General features: G+C 43.6%; 1 protein-coding gene across 2 annotated transcripts; it reads left to right on the top strand.

The window, feature by feature from the left end:
* The first annotated feature begins 2,540 nt into the window (after positions 1-2,540).
* On the top strand, positions 2,541-18,170 carry lratb.1 (lecithin retinol acyltransferase b, tandem duplicate 1). Of its 2 annotated transcripts, XR_004611926.1 has the most exons (21): positions 2,571-2,925; positions 3,657-3,757; positions 3,928-3,997; positions 4,314-4,444; positions 4,536-4,624; positions 5,020-5,119; positions 5,524-5,567; positions 5,956-6,033; positions 6,338-6,534; positions 7,872-7,936; positions 8,040-8,146; positions 8,241-8,343; positions 8,454-8,553; positions 9,465-9,504; positions 9,593-9,644; positions 9,849-9,957; positions 12,037-12,120; positions 12,237-12,354; positions 13,816-13,906; positions 14,582-14,786; positions 14,832-18,170. XR_004611926.1 is itself a non-coding variant. In XM_034568850.1 (20 exons), the coding sequence occupies exons 1-20, from the start codon at positions 2,673-2,675 to the stop codon at positions 14,654-14,656; spliced, it is 2,007 nt and encodes a 668-aa protein (XP_034424741.1). In that variant the 5' UTR covers positions 2,541-2,672; the 3' UTR covers positions 14,657-18,170. The 2 variants fall into 2 exon arrangements, 1 of the variants encoding a protein (XP_034424741.1); XM_034568850.1 differs by having other exon boundaries at positions 2,541-2,925; positions 14,582-18,170.
* Positions 18,171-19,538: the final 1,368 nt, after the last annotated feature.

Raw genomic sequence — 19,538 nt, 5'->3', positions numbered from 1 at the left:
TATGAACCAAACCACAGCTGAAAAACCAAGGTCCAAACTGAACCATTGATCTGGAGAACTGTTACATCCCCATGAAACAGTATAACTGAAAGCATAACCTTATACCACCTATAAGAAACAAGCAAAAACCCAGAAGTAACGACTCTACGTTTAGCAGCACCATAGAAATAAACCCCAGTTTTGAACACACTTCTACACAATTTATCTGAAATAACAAATGTTCTCACTTCTGTTCCAGCCATTCTACCTTCATCTCATCTAGTTTTCACCCTCGTTCAAGCTGCGACTAAACCACGCAAGTGCTCCTGCTCTTTGTAGAAAGAACAGAGGTGGAGCCAGGCTGCTTGGAAGACAGAGCCAACATGCAGACATTAGCAACACACATGCATCGCTTCCATATTCCCAATCTATGTCAAAAGCTATATTGATAACCATGAGCCCACAAGACCTCAACACCAGTGCTCCTGTTATGATCAGAATAATATTGAAAGCCTTCTGCTTTGATTGGTCTGTCTGTTGGCGACCTCCACCCACTTTCCCCAGCCCGAGACGAATCAGAGTACAGAGAACAGAGAGGCTGCAGAAACATACAACAGTCATGATGATGCCGTGGATGATGATAAACATATGAGTGGGGAACAGAGGGAAGTACCAAGCTGTTATACACAACAGTGCAATGCAGAAAAGCCAATTACACCCAATGCTGGTGTTTCTGACTCTCACCCTGTCCGAAGGTCTCAGGCCTCGGTAAGTGATGGGGTGAACAACAGCCACATAACGCTCCACACAAGTGAAGCAGTGAAAGAGGGTCTGCGGAGGGTAAGTGACACAGAAACTGTAATACCCAATCATCATCATCGTCAGACTACACATGTAGATGCCACAAAAGTAGGCGACATATCCCAAAACACTGATAATCTCCAGGGAGACTATGTGGTAGGTGAAGACATCTGAGTGGCTTATTGTTCCTGATGCTGCAGAGCTCTGATATCTCCATCGACGGAAACCCATCCAGAGGACGAGGACGTACAGAGGAAGGAGGAGGACATTGATGAAGGTGAAGGCGATGAAGATCGAGGTGCTAGGGGTGTGTTTTACAAAGCAGGGGAAGATGATAGGAAAGAAAGAGGAGTTTGAAGAGCAGAGGAGAGGGGATGGTGTGGTGATGATGGAGGACGAGTTGAACGGCATGTTTGACGATTCAGCGCCTACAGGGAGGAGAAGGCAATTGTTAAACAGCCACTGAAGAGAGGCTAACGTCGAGTCAATTTTTCCAGAGATCAGGCACCAAATCATTATTGTATCTGTCTCTGCTCATTGGAAACAAAATCCACCTCCCTCACCAACACAGGAAGATGCCTGGAAGTCACTATGCTAAGCTAACAGTCCAGTGTCTGTAGCCTCATCTATAAATGTCAAAATGTAAAACACACAATTCAAATAACATTTATGATAAATCTTACGGTCAACGCTGCACTCGTGTGTTACATAAACCGTCAGTTTCTGTGCTGTGTTGTGAAATAAAGTCAGAATCAAGTCAGAATAATTGAGGAATAGTTTTGAGGAGAGGTCAGAAAATATCCAATTTGAAATAAATAAACAGCCAGTGTAACAGCCTGTGGCGTCCCTGAAGTTTGGAAATTAAAATGATTTTAAAAGAGACTTAAATTTATCATAAAATACATACATAGCAAATTCTGTACAATAAATGAAAGTATGCTAATCCTTGAATTTGACCTTATATATTGATTAAAGAACACATCATTACTCTGGATGTATTCTTTGAATCGTAAGAATGTTCTTACGTGGCCTTAACGTAAATGTTACTCAATCTAAATAAGTTTAAAAGATGAAGAATAGACCAACCTTGTAAGCTGCATTTATATCTGATATTTCTCTCTGAAGCTTGTTCCTCACTCGTATGTTGCTCTGGATAAAAGCATCGGACAACTGATTAAATGTAAATATTCTGTTTTTATGAACAGCTGACCTGTCAGAGTAATGATGATTGTTGTTCATCTCTGTGGATGGAAATCAGGCAGCTTCTTTGCATGATGCAAAACCCAAGGGTTACCTTTGTTTATTTTCCACTATCTTGACAATAATGATTTATTCAGTGTTTTCTTTGTTTATGAAAAGTGTATGGACGATTTCAGAGCAATAAGCACTAAACAAATCAGGTCGGCGAGTAGTACCAGATATTTTCCATCCTGCTCCTTCTTGTGATGCCGTGCAGGACGTAACCACAGCAGATGTGTATGTGTGTGTATGTATTTATATATATGTATACAAATATATAAAGGAAATTCTCTCTTTAATATTTTTATTGAAAAGAAATGGGGAAAACTATACAGCCCCCCCCTGTGTGACTGAGCCCCTAAGAGACCCAACAATATATTCATAATAAATCCTAACTTTATGAGAAATGATGATCGTTGCTAGTTCTTTTTAGTTTCTACCAGAGAAAAAGTGACCAGGTTTTAAAAAAGTTAAATAAGTAAATAACTGATCATAATAAAGCGGGGCCGCGGGTGGGACATGGAACCTTCCGTCCCGTGTTTCCCGTCGGACTGTTTTCGTGGCTGGACCAGAGTACGTTGAACTTGAGACTAGTCGCTTTGATCTCCTGCTGGTTCCCACTGTTCCTCCACCTGAAGTACCTTTGATCCGCGATGTCTCCTCTCGCACGGTGGCTCCGCAGCGGACCTGCGGGCTTCAGGCAGCTGTGGCGCCGCAGACGCTCGGAAGAGTTCGTCAGTTTGTCTTCGGACGCGAACTTGTTGCGCTGCAGCTCGTCCGCCGCGTTTCCCCCGAACACACACCGTCAAACCCGCAGCGGCTCCAGGTGCTTCACCGGCTCTGCCAGGACCGAGCCGGTCCGGATCGGCTGTGCCTCCGGGTTCTGGGGGGACACAGCGACCTCAGGTACAGAGACAGACACTGTCCCAGCTAACTGCTTAGCATGAGCAGCCCTGTGCTGCAAATACACACTTTAATGGGTTTAAACACACTTATGTGACATCACTCAGATGCTCCACTGTCCTCAATGGTCCCCCAAAGACATTAATGTGTTCAATGGTCCCCAAAAACATATTAATGTTTTCAACTATCCCCAAAAAATATAATAATGTTTTCAACTATCCCTATAAAACATATTAATGTGTTCAATTATCCCCAAAAACATAACAATGTTGTAAATTGTCCCCAAAAACCACATAAGTGTGTTTATTTGTCACCACTGACCATGTTAATGTTTACAAGTGTCCATTTAAAGCATTATATTTTCTCCATAAACAACAGTGAACCAACACATGCAATACAAGGACCCTGAACATTCTTATGTTTTCATTATGTTTCTATATGTTTTCTTTCTTACAAATTGCAATAAAATGCCTTTTGTTTTCGTTTGAAAGGAGACAGTTATACATCAAAACATTCCAGCCACTCAAACTACTGAAATTATGAACTAAAACCTCTATTACCTTAAAAGAGAATCAGAACCACGAGAGACTTGAGGGAGTAAATCACACGTGTTTAATGACATCATTGTCATCGGCTCATACATGTTACAAGTTGCGTTCATGACTAACGACTGTGCAGAGTAATGAGGTCATCGTGTGCGTTGATTTATTGTGTGTATCTATGTGTGTTCTCAGTGCCTCAGCTGATCTACAGCGGGAAGCTGGACTTCCTGGTTTTTGACTACCTCAGTGAGATCACCATGTCTCTGCTCACCGCCACCAAGGCCAAGATGCCTGTAGGTCAAGCCCTGTCTGTGTGTTGTTCTTCACTGCCTTCGATCTGTGTAACACAAGGATACCTCCCTCACCAAAAACTTTTCTGTAACATGTTTTTGTGACGGTATTGACTCTTCTTTACATCATGTGATAAACTCCCTGACAAACTGTGTCCTCTGACCTCGGGTAGAATCTGGGCTACACTCCGGATTTCGTCCACGTCGCTCTGGCTCCGTTCATTAATGACATCCACAGGAAAGGTGAGTGAAGAAATCTTTACATTTTCTATTTTCTATACATAATTTCTGGATTAATCTATAAATAACGTAGGGTTCCGTTTGCTAGAAACAAATGTGCTGTTTTAAAAATGTAAGACTAAATAAAAGCAGTAAATCTGAAACAGGACCCAGGTAATATTTGTAATTTCTGCTTTAGAAATTACCAGAATGATTATTCTACTATTTAAAATAGTTTCAGATTAATTTACACCAAACACTATTTCTTTTATCTTGTGCCTTTGAACGTTGTTTTGGCTGTATCCATGGTAACCACAGACTCACAGCCTCCTCGTCGCAGGTATTCGTGTCGTCAGTAACGCAGGAGGCGTGAACCCTCTGGCCTGCGCCGAGGCCATACAGGAAGTCATCAAGAAGGCGGGCCTCGACCTTAAGGTCGCTGTGGTTACCGGCGATGACCTCATGCCCCAAGTGAGACCCCTCCCCCCAACATGATCATGTTTTATGTGTAATTTCTAACAAGGATGATGATTTTTTTATGAACTGAATTGTCTCCTGTCAGAGAAGCAGCCTCGCTGAAGTAAAGATGGCGGACGGCGGCAGCAGACAGCGGTTACCGAAAACGCTCCACAGTATGAACGCTTATCTCGGGTACGAGCACCACACAATCTGATCTGAGGTTTATTCAAGATCACGCAGCCTGATCTCTGGGCTGCGTCCTCACTGACACATGTCCCATGCGTGTTCACGTGCACTGGTCATGTGATGTAAACAGGAAGTAGATTGTCTTCTTTGCAGTTGGTTGCTTAGTTACAGCGATGGTGAAAATTTGGAACAGAGATTTCTTTTCTTGCATGGATGACGAGGTGGAACTGTTACTGACAGGAAGTGTTAGCAACGCTTTGTACTCAGCGCTGGTAGTCGAGTCAAGTTTACAAACCTCTGCCTCGCGTAACCATAGCAACAATGGTGTTTTAAAACTGAAAGGTACCAGAGTGGACTCTGAGTCAAACTCCTGCTCTCTCTCTCTCTCTCTCTGTTTTCAGTGCTGGTCCGATCCGGCGGTGTCTCGATCTCGGGGCCGACATCGTGGTGACGGGACGCTGCGTGGACAGCGCGGTGGCTCTGGGGCCGCTCATGCACACCGTACGCTTGATTAGGTTGCATGTGGGAGGGGAGAGAAAAAGATGAAATATTAGATTAGTCAGTTGATGCTAATTTATCCAAATCTCGGATAAAACAAGACACATTTAAGAGGCTTTTTTGACTGATTGATCGAGGAAATAATTGTCAAATGATCGATACTGTAGATAATAATCACCTTGCAAGGCATTGTGGAGATTCTTCAACGGAAGAGGAAGGGACTTCAGGAGGTTTCTGTCTCACAGGAAGTAACGTAAATAGTTGGAGAACAGAGGCTGCATGTGTGACGTTTCGGTACAGATGTGTCCGATTGTGTGTTTATTAATACAAGCTGTGTGTGTGAGTGTGTGTGTGGAGATATCAGTTGAGGAATGTAACGTCTGTCTGGGTTTTTTAATCTGTTGCAGTTTGGCTGGCAGAGGGACGACTATGACCTACTTGCAGCTGGGAGGTACACACACACACACACACACACACACACACACACAAACACACACACACACATTAAAACATACCATTCATACTTTATCGTACAGCAGCGTCTCTTTCTTTGGTTTGGAATGTGACCATGTGACCTCACAGTTTTTCGGGGACAAATATTTAAAGTGAAATATTTTTGACTTTCAAAGTTGACAGCATCGTACAGATTTAACCTCGATACTGTTCCAATACGAGACTTTACCAAACACTGTCAAACATGAAGGAGATTTTATTATATTTATTATTAATATTATTGAAGTGTGTGTGTGTGTGTGTGTGTGTGTGTGTGTGTGTGTGTGTGTGTGTGTGTGTGTGTGTGTGTGTGTGTGTGTGTGTGTGTGTGTGTGTGTGTGTGTCAGTCTTGCAGGTCACCTGATCGAGTGTGGCGCTCAGAGTACAGGAGGGATCTTCACCGACTGGCACAAAGTTCCTGACTGGTGAGAGCGAGCCCAGATCCTCCATGTTAAGGTTGAGTGTGATTGTATCGGTTGAAACGCAGACGTGGAAACATCTGGAGAAATTAATTAAATAAAATCTTCTGATCATGCTGGGGTCATGTTCCACGTCTCCTCAAAATTTCATCGAAATAGGTTCAGTAGTTTATGCACATTCCTGCTAACAGACAAACACCAATGAGAGCAACCTCCTTGGTGAAGGAAAGTCAGTCGGGCTCCAAATCATCCAATGGAACGAGAGGGTGAGTAAGATCTCTGCATCACAGTTGGCATGTTTCTCTCTCAGGGACAACATGGGTTTCCCGGTCGTCGAGTGCTCCAGGGACGGCTCCTTCATTCTCTCCAAACCGCCCAAAACCGGCGGCCTCGTCTCCTTCGGCACGGTGGCCGAGCAGCTGGTGTACGAGATCGGCGACCCACGGCGTTACCTGCTGCCCGACGTCATCTGTGACTTCAGCCAGGTGGCCATCAAGGAAATACCAGGTACACACACACACACACACACACACACACACACACACACACACACACACACACACACACACACACACACACACACAGACACACGCATGCAGAGTCATATTTGAGGACGTGACCACAGGCTGAACCGTCCACTGTTTTCATAACCCTGAACGCTCCTCTGGTGACCTTAAACAAACGCGTCTGCAACTTCATGTTCACCCCGAACTGAACCCGTCACCTTCCTCTGAACCTCCAATAAACTCTGTATCAGCCCATAGTGATTTATTCTTCCCGTGGCCCCGCTGTGGCGTCTCACCCTCACATGAACTCCAGAAACTTCTCCTGCTCCTCCTCTGAACTCCCGCTCGCTGATAAGAAGTTTAGATTTTCCTCTGTTTGGTCATTAATTCAGTGTTTTTTTTTTGTCGTTACTCAACCTCTCTGATGTTTGCTACATTTGAAAGCCTCAACAGAAGCGTCAGCTCTTCATTCCAGATCTGCGGCGACTGTTCGTAACTTCTAACTAACTAACTAAGTAGACACCTAACTAAATAAATAAATTACGCACTTAAATAGAGAAATGATATTCTACTGTCACAAAATACTGAATGGAGGCAAATATCTTCTACTATACACTCATTAAAAATTATACTAAGATTCCTTTGAATGTGTGTGACTCTTTGCAGAAGATGCATCTCTTCCTGATTGGTTCTCATCAGTCACATGGACCATGTTGTCACTTTATAAACAAATAAAGCTCATATTCAATCCCTCATTTTACAGATGATATGCTGTTTGTCTAACTGGCACCAGTTAGCTTGTAGCTAAAAGTTGCACCATGACACTAATCCCAGAGTAGAAGACTCTTTATTTGGCCTGATGAACAAGTCACAGTGTTCTGTAGTAAGTTCTTAATAAAATAGAAAATTATAAATGTATATTTTTTCCTCCTGGTTTCTACAACATTGTCAGACTCGGTTATTCAAAGTTCACATGTTGAGACATCCTCAGTCGAACTGTGCGGATTCTCTCAGACATCAGAGGAAACTATGTGGGAGTTCTGCATCAACTCTGGGATGTGAACTTTCTGTTCTTGTTGTCGGTGGAAATATAAATATTTCTGTCCAAATTGAATCCGTTGGCCTCGTATGACCGTGTCACGACCCTGTTGCTCTTATCGCCGCTTGAAAGGAGACGGGAACAGAAAATGAACCGGTCGAGAGTCACTGATCGTGTGTGTGTGTGTGTGTGTGTGTGTGTGTGTGTGTGTGTGTGTGTGTGTGTGTGTGTGTGTGTGTGTGTGTGTGTGTGTGTGTGTGTGTGTGTGTGTGTGTGTGTGTGTGTGTGTGTGTGTTCAGGTGTAGAGGGAGGGGCTGTCAAAGTGACCGGTGCTAAAGGCTTCACTCCGTCACATGACTACAAGGTGAGGCAGTCACCTTTTTTCTTCTCTCTTCCTTTTCAAAATGAAACACTAACGAGTTTCATGTTAAACAAATGAAGCTGTAACGTGTCGCCCCGACCTCCAGGTGTGTGCGACCTACATGGACGGGTTCAGGGCGACGGCGGTCTGTCCAGTTGGAGGGCCGAGAGCCACAGAAAAGGCCAGACGGACGGCGGACACCATCATCAAACGGTGTGTACGGGAGGCAGCAGTTAGTGTGTGTGTGTGTGTGTGTGTGTCTGTTTCGGGTGGCTGATCTGGCTTTAACGTGTGTGTGCGTGTGTAGCACGAAGCGGATGTTCAAGCAGCTGGGAATGGAAGATTTCAGCTCCGTCAACGTCCAGGTCCTGGGAGCTGAGGACACTTATGGTCCCAACGCTGACACCAAGGTAACACACACTGCTGAGAACTGCTTTAGGTTCTTTCTAGCTGCTGAGCATTCTGTCTGTTACATTCTACTTTAATAATAGTGTGTTTCATGGTGTGTGTGTGTGTGCAGGGCTCCAGAGAGGCAGTGATTTGGATGGCCGTCCACCACAAACAGAAGAAAGCTCTGGAACTTTTTTCCAGAGAAGTAGCTCCTGCAGGGACCGGGATGGGTACGACAAACACACGACACATGACGCACACTGAACGTCCACTGCAGTGCCACATTTACACCTGACTTTAAAATGTGTTGCAGATAATCAGATTACAGTTTGATCACATGACAGTTTAGTTCAGTTGAAATCCACACCGAGCACAACGTCTCTGAAAGAAAGAATGAACACATCTGCTCCTAGGGGCTGAACTCTGCTTAGAGTTTTATTAATAAATGTTCTCTCACGCACACATGCACACACGCACACACACACACACACACACACACACACAGTGGTGGGAGTGTGTGTATTTTGCTGTAGATAAGGGGGGTCGTGACCTTCTGAACCAGATTTGGATTTTGTTTATGGTAATGATGAGTTCAGCGCACACACCCCCCACACACACACAAACACACCCACACTCTGACACACACACACACACACACTCTCTGCGAACTCTGTGTGACTCCTGTGAGTCTGCTCATTCACGCCGTCTGTGCCGTTGAACTGTAAGTGGGACCGGAAGCTGATCTGAACTCAGAGCAGCTGCTTCACCTGCTCAAACACTTAATATGTTCTGTGAAGACGACGGGAAGAAAAGTTCATAAAGTACCATAATAATAATAATAATAATATCATAAACTGTATTTATTAAGTTACAATGTTCTGGGTAAAGATGGTACTTTAGTCCACAGGCTCTGGAGCTGCCTGAAGGTCCAGGAGTTTTGCTCTGACATACACAGTCTTTATTTTCGGCTGCTCCTTCCACATGAACTAAATTAAGTTCACCTCTTGCAAATTGGACCCAGACTGCCCGTATGTTAGGGAGGAAACTTCTGGTCAAAGAAAACAATAAAGTACTAATCACAACAAACAAGTTTGGGAACCCATGTTCTGACACATTCATTCCTTGTTCTCTCGTGTTGCAGCTCCCGGACTCACCGGCATCGTGGGCGGACGTCCCCGAGTGTGAGTCCAAACCCCCGTGACGAGCAGCAGAGTTTGACTCATTAGTTCACTGTCACTGACGTGTTCCTGTTGTCACTGCTGGTTTCAGGTCTCCTGTTCTCAAGCCGTTCTTCTTCTTGCACCCGAAATCTGAACTCAAGGTCAGTTTGAGTGTGTCTGTTAAAAAGAAAAGACAGAAGAAGAAGTCTCAACATGTCGAGACATTTTTATAAAGGAAGAATAGAAAGATTCAAACATCAAATCAACTACTTGCTTTGTTTTAGTTTCTAGTTAGTTTTAGTTTAGCTACTAGTTTATTTACCAGTTACTTATATTTAATTCAAAGTTACACTGATTGTCTGCAGGCCGACATTCACGTTGACGGACAGTTGGTGGAGTCGCTTTCAGAGGCGGGACCAGACAAGAATGAGCTGGAGGCCCCTCCCACCACAGCAGACGACGCACCTGACAGAGGTGAAGAAACACAGGAAACACAACCCCCAAGTTTTGTGTTACTGTTTCTGTGTGTGCGTTTGTGTCATGAATCACCAACACTGCCGTTGTTTGGTTACTTTCACACGTCATTTACCGACTAACAAGAAGTGAGGCAATCGTGCTGTTTCCATGGTTACCTACACGCTAATATAACTTGAGCAGTTGACAGATTCAGCCAATTGTAGACTTGAGGAGGTTCTATGGGACCTTAACAAGTTAAATTGCGGCCCTGACGAAGAGGTTCGATAAGTTTTAATGGCCCTTGAAGGGGTTCTAAAGGGCCTTGAGTGTGTTTTAAGGGTCCTAGAAGAAGTGGGTTTGTGCTCCTTGAGGAGCTTCTTTGAGATCTTGAGAATGTTGCAGTGATCCTTCTTGAGGGCCATGCAGAATTTGAAGGGGTTCGAAATGGTTCAAGGGGACGTTGTGTGCGTCACTGAGGAGGTTCCAGGGTCCCACAAGGGAAATGAAATGGTCCTCGAGTGTTGTCAGATGATGATGACGTGTTCGACGATGAGGCTTGAATGGTCCTTAATTGGTGTTTTGAAGGATTCCAGGGTTGCCTGAGGTTCCAGAACATTTTGTGTCACTGACGTGTTTGAAGAGTTTTACAAAAACATGCCAGCCAATCAGAAACATTAAACAAAAATGAAACCCATAGTGAGATCCAAACAGGGGTGTTACTGATGACTGCCTACAGGGGGCGACAGACTCCCATGTCCCCTTTAATACCAAACAACAGTCGACACAAAGATCCATGAAAACAAATAATCAGAATAAAGACCAATAATACGGCCACACACACACACACACACACACGCACACACACACATACACAGAATTACCACGGTCTGTGTGTGTGTGTGTGTGTGTGTGTGTGTGTGTGTGTGTGTGTGTGTGTGTGTTCTCTTATTCCTGGGAAGTACAAGCTGTGCCACTTTTTCCTCCTTTCACTCTTTTGCCAACACTTCCCTCACATGGCCCTGCACAATACACAGACACACACACACACACACACACACACACACTCTTGCAACGCTTTTAAGACATTTCCAACCCTAGTTTCATGACGGGCAATGAAACTCGTGTTTTTTACAAACTAAAAGAGAACACAAAGTGAATTGTGTGAAACAAAAAGCAAGACGCACACACTGGGTCCTGGCGTCTTCCCCTACCTTCACATTCCTGGCTGAAAACAGGAAGCCTCTCAAACCAACAGAAGAAAAGCGTTCAAATAAAAGAAGAAAAGACGAAGCTGCTGCTTTTAATATTTATTAATCTGCTTTTGTTTTGAAAAATCTAAACCATTGAGCACAATTTAATCAGTTTATTGTGAAGGAGATGTTATAGTTTAAGTGCTCGATGGGTCCTTCCATGGATGCAGATATTCCTTGAAGAGTGTTGCAGGTCCCTGAAGAGCCTCCAGGACTCCAGACATCTTTGACAACACTCAAATGGTTTTTAAGGGGGTCCTTGACATGACTCATATCTTACTTAGGCAGGTTTTTTCTGCCTCCGCTTCCCGAGCTTGAAAGAACGCAAATGTCCTTGAAGGGTCCTTGCATGGGTGCAATCGAATAGTGCTTGGGTGCAAATGGTGCATGAGGAGTTCTGCAGGTCCTTGAAAAGTCCTGATTCCAGGATTCCAGTAGTCATGACAAGACTCAAATGGTCTTTAAGGGGTTACACACACAGGGGTCTTATTCTAGACTCAGTCCTTGAAGAGGTTTCTGGAGTCGTAAAATAAGCGTTTGAATCAAACACAAACAGGGAGACGTTTGCTGGACGTGGTTTAGTTCAGGTCTGTTTGTTTATACAGTCACACAAACCATAAATAAACACATTTATAAACAGACTAAAAACAATAAATAAATACGATTCCAGAGCTGAACTGAGTCACACAGGATGAAACCTGGTTCTGAGTTTTGTCATTGTGTGTGTGTGTGTGTGTGTGTGTGTGTGTGTGTGTGTGTGTGTGTGTGTGTGTGTGTGTGTGTGTGTGTGTGTGTGTGTGTGTGTGTGTGTGTGTGTGTGTGTGTGTGTGTGTGTGTGTGTGTTCAGACCTGCCCAGTGGACGATACAGCTACAGACTGGAGGAACTGGCCTACACGAGGAGCGGAGACAAAGGAGACTCAGCCAACATCGGTGAGAAGAACCAGAACTATCGACTCAATTACTGTATATAATGACGATTTGTGACCTTACGTAAAAATGAACAGTGACGGTGTATAAAGACGATAAATAACTGTCCCTCTCATTAGGCGTCGTCGCTCGTCATCCTCTTTTCTTCCCGTACCTGAAGAAACACCTGACGTCTTCAGTGGTGGAGGAATATTTCTCGCACCTCCTTCAGCCGGGAGTCGCCAATGCTGTCACACGGTGAGTGGGGGGGAGATCATCGATGTGTGTCGTGCGCGTTTCACCATGTGTCCATGACGAATCACCTGCAGCCCATTTACTGATACTTTCACTTTGCTAGTCTAAGCTAGAACTTATTTTTGCACATGAAAAGGCTCAGATGTTTTTGTGAAGCCAAACAGAGACGGTATTAATGAGTTTCTGCTGTGAAACGAAAAACAATACTTGTCTTGAGTTCATCTGTGATTTGTCTGTTTAAAAAGAACGAAAGACATAAACACTATCTTTGAACGATCTTCTTATATCTTAGATCATCTTATAAATGTATCATTTTGCGTTATTGGTCGCTTCACATGTAACGTTCATCTGTTCGGATTGTTGAAGATGCATCGAGAAGTTTGTCACCACTGCCTCAGTGATGGAGACGCACAAACCAGGTCCTCAGTTCAGGCGTTCAGCCCATTTCTCCACGCTGGCGACATACGAGACAGTTTCCCGTACGTGTTGCGGATCTGTTGGTGTTTTGAATTCACAGCTGTTTTTTATGTAACTGTGGGAAAGTTAAATCTTATTTAAAACATCTTCATCGTGTCAACGACTCTGAAGCTGAACAGACGCTGATGACGACTGTGGTTCACGCCGATAAAAACCAAGAGAGAAAACTAGGAACACGACGTACATGGAAACCAAGACGCAGCATGGCGACTATCATGACCTTCTCCAAGGTCATCACCATTTAATGACACAGCAGAGCGGCACAACAGAAACCAGGGGAGGGACGTGTGTGTTCAGGTGTATTAGTGAGGATGTAGATTCTTCTCTTCTAGTTTTTCACATCGCTGTTCAGCAGATGTTACTTTAAGATGTGGGCAGCCTCGCGTTGAACCAGCGGCTGCAGGTATGATGGAGGATTCTGGGAATTGGCCGCTGGCGGACGTGTCTGAGCGATGACTCAGCGAGAGGCGTGTTAGCGATTAGCCTAATAAAGAGGTGGAGGCTGTAAAGCTCGCCGACCTGCGTCTCCTCTCACACCCCGAAATGCCTCCGACGCTTCATTAGTGCACCGCCAGAGCTTGTTAACCCTGCAGGAGGCCCCAACACACACACACACACACACACACACACACACACACACACACACACACACACACACACACACACAACCTTAAGTACTTGCAGACAGAAACACACACTTCCACGTGCACAAGTTTTTGCATATGATCACGTTTAACCCTTCCCCCATGTCTGCCACCACAAACATGCAAACATGCACGTTAACACACACACACACACACACCCACACACACACACTTTCAAATCAAACTGAACACACAGTGTGTGCAATAAACCCTATACATCAATGCATGAGGTGCCAGGCTGTGTGTGTTTGTGTGTGTGTGTACATTTGTTTGATGGTGTGGTTTTTGTTGAGTGTGGTGGTTTGGGTTGCCATGGTTACTGGTGTGTGTTTGTGGTTTGCAGATTCACGCTGCCGGGGATCCACGGCCTCAACTTCGTGTTGAACAGTTCACTGGGTGGGGGAGGGGTGGCGTCCCTGCGCAGCGATCCCCAGGTAACACACACACACACACACACACACACACACACTAACCTCATTCTAACCTCATTCTAACCACCTTCAAATGGCTCTTTGAAGTCGTGAGAACCAGACAAAATGTCTTCCCAGGGCTGGTGTCCAGCTCCATCACACGCCCACGTTCTCTCCCTGATTGGTTCTTAGCGTTGCTAACACTTCCACATCAATGGTCACGTGACGTGTGTTTTCAGGCGCGTTTCTGTGGACGGAGATTATAACTGATTACTTCAGAGTGAGTGACAGAAGAACAGACGAAGAAGAAGAGATTCAGTATTTTTCTTGTCTTCTTCTTGCAGTTTTACAGCTCAGTGAGGTCGTGTCCTTTGTCGCCTGTAACACTTCTTCTTTTTAACCTTTGTGTCTTTCACCCTCCTCCTTTATTTCTATCCGTCCCTTGTTCAGAAAGTGCTGTAAAGTTTTTACTGCCTCGCTGGATTCTGCAGCACATCAAAGAAACACACACTATTACGGCTCAACACTCTCAATGTGCTAATGCACACACTTCATTTCCGGGCTCAGACCCATGAAGCTGAAACACACGCAGGATGTGGGAATTCAAACACGTGAAGACGGACACGTGCGGTTTGAGATTTAACGAACGAGTGCAGCTCCTGAAAACTGTCGGCTGACGCTGTTGTTGTCTTTTCTCAGGGTAAAGCCTTCGGTCAGATGCTGCTGGACGTGAAGCTGAGGGGGCTGCCTGACCTCAAGTCACTGGTGGACTGAGAGACGTCAACGAGCGGCGGAGACATGGAAGAAGTTCCCAGCAAGAGAGGAAGACGAACGTGAGACATAGGATCATTCACAATCACGTACGAGAGAAAATAACCCAATCAAGGAGAAGACAGTTTAGTTTATACTGTACAATTTAACGCCAAACAGCGAATCCAGTCCGTTTTATTATTCACACACATTTGCTTCTGAAGGTTTTAGGATCTGTACAACATTTGAGATTTGGCACAGATTCACAGGATTTTAACCACAATGAGAAACAAAAGGGTGACGTCCAGGAAACTGTCAAATACACCGCCACCACACCATAAATAATTTTTATGAGGGAAGCTTGAATGTTCAGATTCGACCTTGGAACGGGCAGTTTAAGAACAAATGTGGGGTCCATGAGATGTGGCTGAAAGCTCTGTGGTAAAAGTTTAAAGAGGCTTCAGTTCACCAGGAGCAACCGGAACAACTACAGTTGTTCTCTCACACATCTCAATTCAAAAAGAGACACATCCGACCTCCGCTGCTACACGACTAAAAAGAAGAAGTTTCCAACGATCAAATTAAAACTCACTGTTGCTACGGTTACGCCTGGCGTCCATACTAGGAGTGATCGCAGTCTTCGTTTCATTTTAGTCAAAGCTTCTCAAATTCAAATCATTTTCATCTTCTCTTTGTCTCATGACAGTAAACTGAATATCTTTGGGTTGTGTTATTTTTTTTTTTACCTTTTCTATTCTAAACTAATAATCAATTAATCAAGAAAATAACCAACCGATTGAATCAGTAATGAAAATGGCCGTTAGCTGCTGCACTAACTCAAAGCTCCTGAGCAGAAAGTTGAGGTTTCTCAACTACTTCTTTCCAAACTTTTCAGCCAGCGTGGATAAAATGTCTGAGTAAATCCGCTGCTGAGGACCATGTAATGTGGTTAAAAGTTCCAAAACATCTATTAAATGGCCCTTGAGGTGAAGATGGTTTTGTCAACTGACAATTATTTTGTCAGGATTTGATCTTTGTATTGAAAAATGGTTGTTAACTGAGTATGAATCACAGGATCCAACTTCCAAAACCTCTGAACAGAATGGTAAATGGCTGCCTGCCACCATCGCCAACATGTCGAGGGTTTTCCAGCCCAGAGGGGGACATGATGATGATCTGGATTTAAACTCCTCGCCAGCTTCAGGGAAATTGCCCCTGACCTCCTACTTCCCTCAGAAGGGGAGTGGTGGTTTGGCTTTCCCTCGGAGGGTAAACAAAGTATCCGCCCGGGCAGCGAGACGCTCCGCTCAGATATCAGAGGAGACACATGCTCGCAGGCCTTGCGTCGAACGGGCCCGACGCCTGGTTTCCCCACGGCGCGTTCACCTCAACACGACCAGGCTCCAGTGTTCGCCGCCCCGCAGGAATGTGAGTCTCCTTCCACCAAACCGACTCTGTGGCCTCTGGTCTGTTTATCTATAATTGCAAACAGGCTGAAGCTGCAGACAGAGTCGCTGCAGAGCTTCTGTCATGGATAAAAACTCATCTCACCCACCTCCTCTGAATCATTTTCTCCCTTCCCCAAATCTTCCTCCTCATGCTGCTGCACTTTTCTCTCATCAGCAAAAATGTGGAACGTCTCCTCTTCCTCTTTTCTTCTTTGGATTCTTAGCCTCTCTTTGATGTGTCTCTGACCTTTGACCTCCTCTGGTTCTTTGGAACTTTGCTGATCTCTGTACCAAAAAGTATTTCGTCAATGGGGCGATTCCAAACAAGAAAAAGGAAACCACATTAAACGCCTTCCTCAACCAATAAATAAACTGCTTTCTTCCTGACAGACATTCAAAGACAATGAAACCATAAGTGGCAACAAGACTAATCTTCACAGACGTGAATTGGAACCAGAGTTTAACGAGTGTAAATCAGGCCAATAAAAGAAGAATCACACGAGAAAAATAAAAACCCATCGGAACGACTTTTGGATTTAACTGAAGGGATCAGATGTGAGGTGTTAAAATCAAAGCTGTGAATTCCAACTCCATTCCTGTTTCAATAAAAGCCCAAAGTCCACTTTACATGGAAAAACTCTCACGTCTCAAAGATGAGAACGAGGTTCGGGAGAAAAATGTTGGAATTTACATCTGTCCTGCATATTGTTGCTTCCCAAAACTCCAACCCTGTGATTCCCAGGGAACATTTTCTTTTGTTAATTATTTGTCAAAACTCTTCATCATTGTGGAACAGCAAAATAACTAACATGGACCACATGATGTTTTCCATAACACTTCACAACTGTGTAGAAAAATGATTTCCTGGCAGTTGTTGCTCATTTTCTCACACGTTTTAATAATTTCTAAAAGTCCGAAGCAGCAGGGGTTAATTAAATCTTCATTAAAGTTTCCATGATGTTTCTGCTCATTAACAAAAATATGTTCTCATGCACATGGAGAGAAAGAAAAACAAAAAGCAAAACTCTGCAGTGTCGGAAAACATTTTTTTATTTTAACTTCACCACTAATAACAACATTTTAACATAGAGTCAAAACATAATTAAATCAAGACACTGAATGTTGTGAACACCTGTGCCAAATTTCATGGAACCTTCCCGTATTTGTGATCCGGACCGTACGTTAGTATTTGGGGGGAAAAAAAAGAGCATAGGACTGAGAATTGATCTTCGTTCAACACCAGGTATTTTCTATTATTTCAAGCTTCGTTAGGTTGCACAAAAAGCTGTGAAGGTTTTCAGACAGATTCTCATCAAACTCTGTGATATTGATTATTAGAACAGCCTTTGTTCTTCAGGTATTTGAATCACTAAAGACTGTGGACATTTGTGCCAAATTTCATGGTAATCCGTTCTGTAGTTGTTGAGATCTGGAACATATTGTTGCTGTTTGGTTAAAAAAAATCCAAGGTCCAAGAATTGAACCTTGTGGAACACCATAGATTTCCTTTTTTTGAGCTTAATATTCAAAACTCTACTCGTGGAAACCACAACAAGCTCCAACTTCTCTTACTCCAAGGGAACGCAGTAAAAGTTCTTGTTGTAACTCCGGTTAAACTACGATCTTATGTTTTCATAGATTCGAAGAGAAAGTAACTATAGAAACAACATTATTTAGAATATCAAAGGTACATCTAGTAAATCTGAAAGCTGCTAGTCAGTTTCTTCTCAGGATGTTTTTAGGAAACGTTTTAAACTCTGTTCTCCACATGAAGCCTTTCTCTGGAACCACATGTGCATTTTTTGTATCACTGTTGATTCTAATAGGGGGAGAACCACTTCAGCTCTAAGGTTCTCTGTCATGTTACTGCTCTTCGTACATCTGCGAAAAACTGTTTAAACTTGAAACTCATTTTATAAACCACACATGATTAAATCCATAGAATCAGAAATGTTGTAATTAACGATCTTAGATGACTAAAAACGTAAATCATGAGAAATGTGAAAAGAAAACCACTGAACACAAACAGTGAGCCTGTGTGATTTTTGTAGATAATTACTAAAGAGATTAAAGATATTTATATGAATGCAGCTTCTGTTTTAAGTGGATTTTTTTGTGTCTGTGTGCGTCTGTTGTTAACTTGTAAAATCTCTTTGACACAGGAAGTAGAGCAGCCAGAGGCGTTGACACAAACCTCGAACATTTGTTTCAATGATTTGTTGTTAAAGGTGGATTTTTGCGTAAACAACTTTTCCCAGATTATCGACGTATCTCATATTTTATGTTTTGTCGTCAAACTGAAACACAGAATCTAAAGTCAACCATAACAACATTTCAGATCATGCACTTATATGTTATCAAATAAAAACTCCCAGATACACAATGATCTGATATAATAATAAATTTCAACGAAGCACAGTGACACGGCGAGGGTCGGTTGGACTGAGTCAGAAAGAGATAAAAGTTATTTTGGTTTTAGGAGTAAAAATCTAAACTAAAGATCCAGGAAAAAGGTTTTTCTGTCTGGATCAGAGTGAAGATGGCTTGAATGAACTGGTTCTTTAATTTGATTAGTATTCATCACATGCAGACAGCATGGGAACCTGTGTGTGTGTGTGTGTGTGTGTGTGTGTGTGTGTGTGTGTGTGTGTGTGTGTGTGTGTGTGTGTGTGTGTGTGTGTGTGTGTGTGTGTGTGTGTGTGTGTGTGTGTGTGTGTGTGTGTGTGTGTGTGTGTGTGTGTGTGTGTTCATTAGTCTGCAGGTCGTCCTCGAACCATTTGTCAGGATGTCGTCGTCTTTGTGCAGCTCGGACTGACAGAGGTAAAACAATCACAACCTCTCTCTCTCTATGTGTGTCTCTCTCTGTCTGTCTCTCTCTCTCTCTGTCTCTCTCTCTCTGTCTGTCTCTCTCTCTGTCTGTCTGTCTCTGTCTCTCTCTCTCTCTCTCTCTCTGTCTCTCTCTGTCTCTGTCTCTCTCTCTCTCTCTCTCTCTGTCTCTCTCTCTCTCTCTCTCTGTCATGGCGGACAAAAGGAGATAAATTACTTCTCATCCATCACTTTTCTTTTCTCTTATTTCTCTTTAGGCGTCTTCGCTGTCTGACAAAAGCCGTCGTCTTCTCTTGTGAACTCATCTTTAATTCGTCAGCATGAACAAACTCACTGGTGACGAACTTTAGCTAAAGCATGCACGTCTGCAAACCAATTAAAGTCAAGTACAGGTAGACGCAGCCCACGTAGGTGATGACGACAAGACGTACGTATGTCAGACAAAACTCTTTAGTCCCTAACCCAAAACCAACCAGATCCAATGGAACAAACACACAAAGCTTGGTTCAGACTCTCAGTGAGAAAACCTTCTACAAATCATTTGATCTTGTTTAAGAATCGTGGAGGTTGAACATTTCGTGTTGGTGAAAATCTTGAAAAGTTTTGATTTATCGAAGATTTTAATCCAGCGT

Source organism: Hippoglossus hippoglossus, chromosome 18 (assembly GCF_009819705.1).
Source record: "Hippoglossus hippoglossus isolate fHipHip1 chromosome 18, fHipHip1.pri, whole genome shotgun sequence".
Lineage (NCBI taxonomy): Eukaryota > Metazoa > Chordata > Actinopteri > Pleuronectiformes > Pleuronectidae > Hippoglossus > Hippoglossus hippoglossus.
This window is presented reverse-complemented; position numbering and strand designations above follow the sequence as displayed.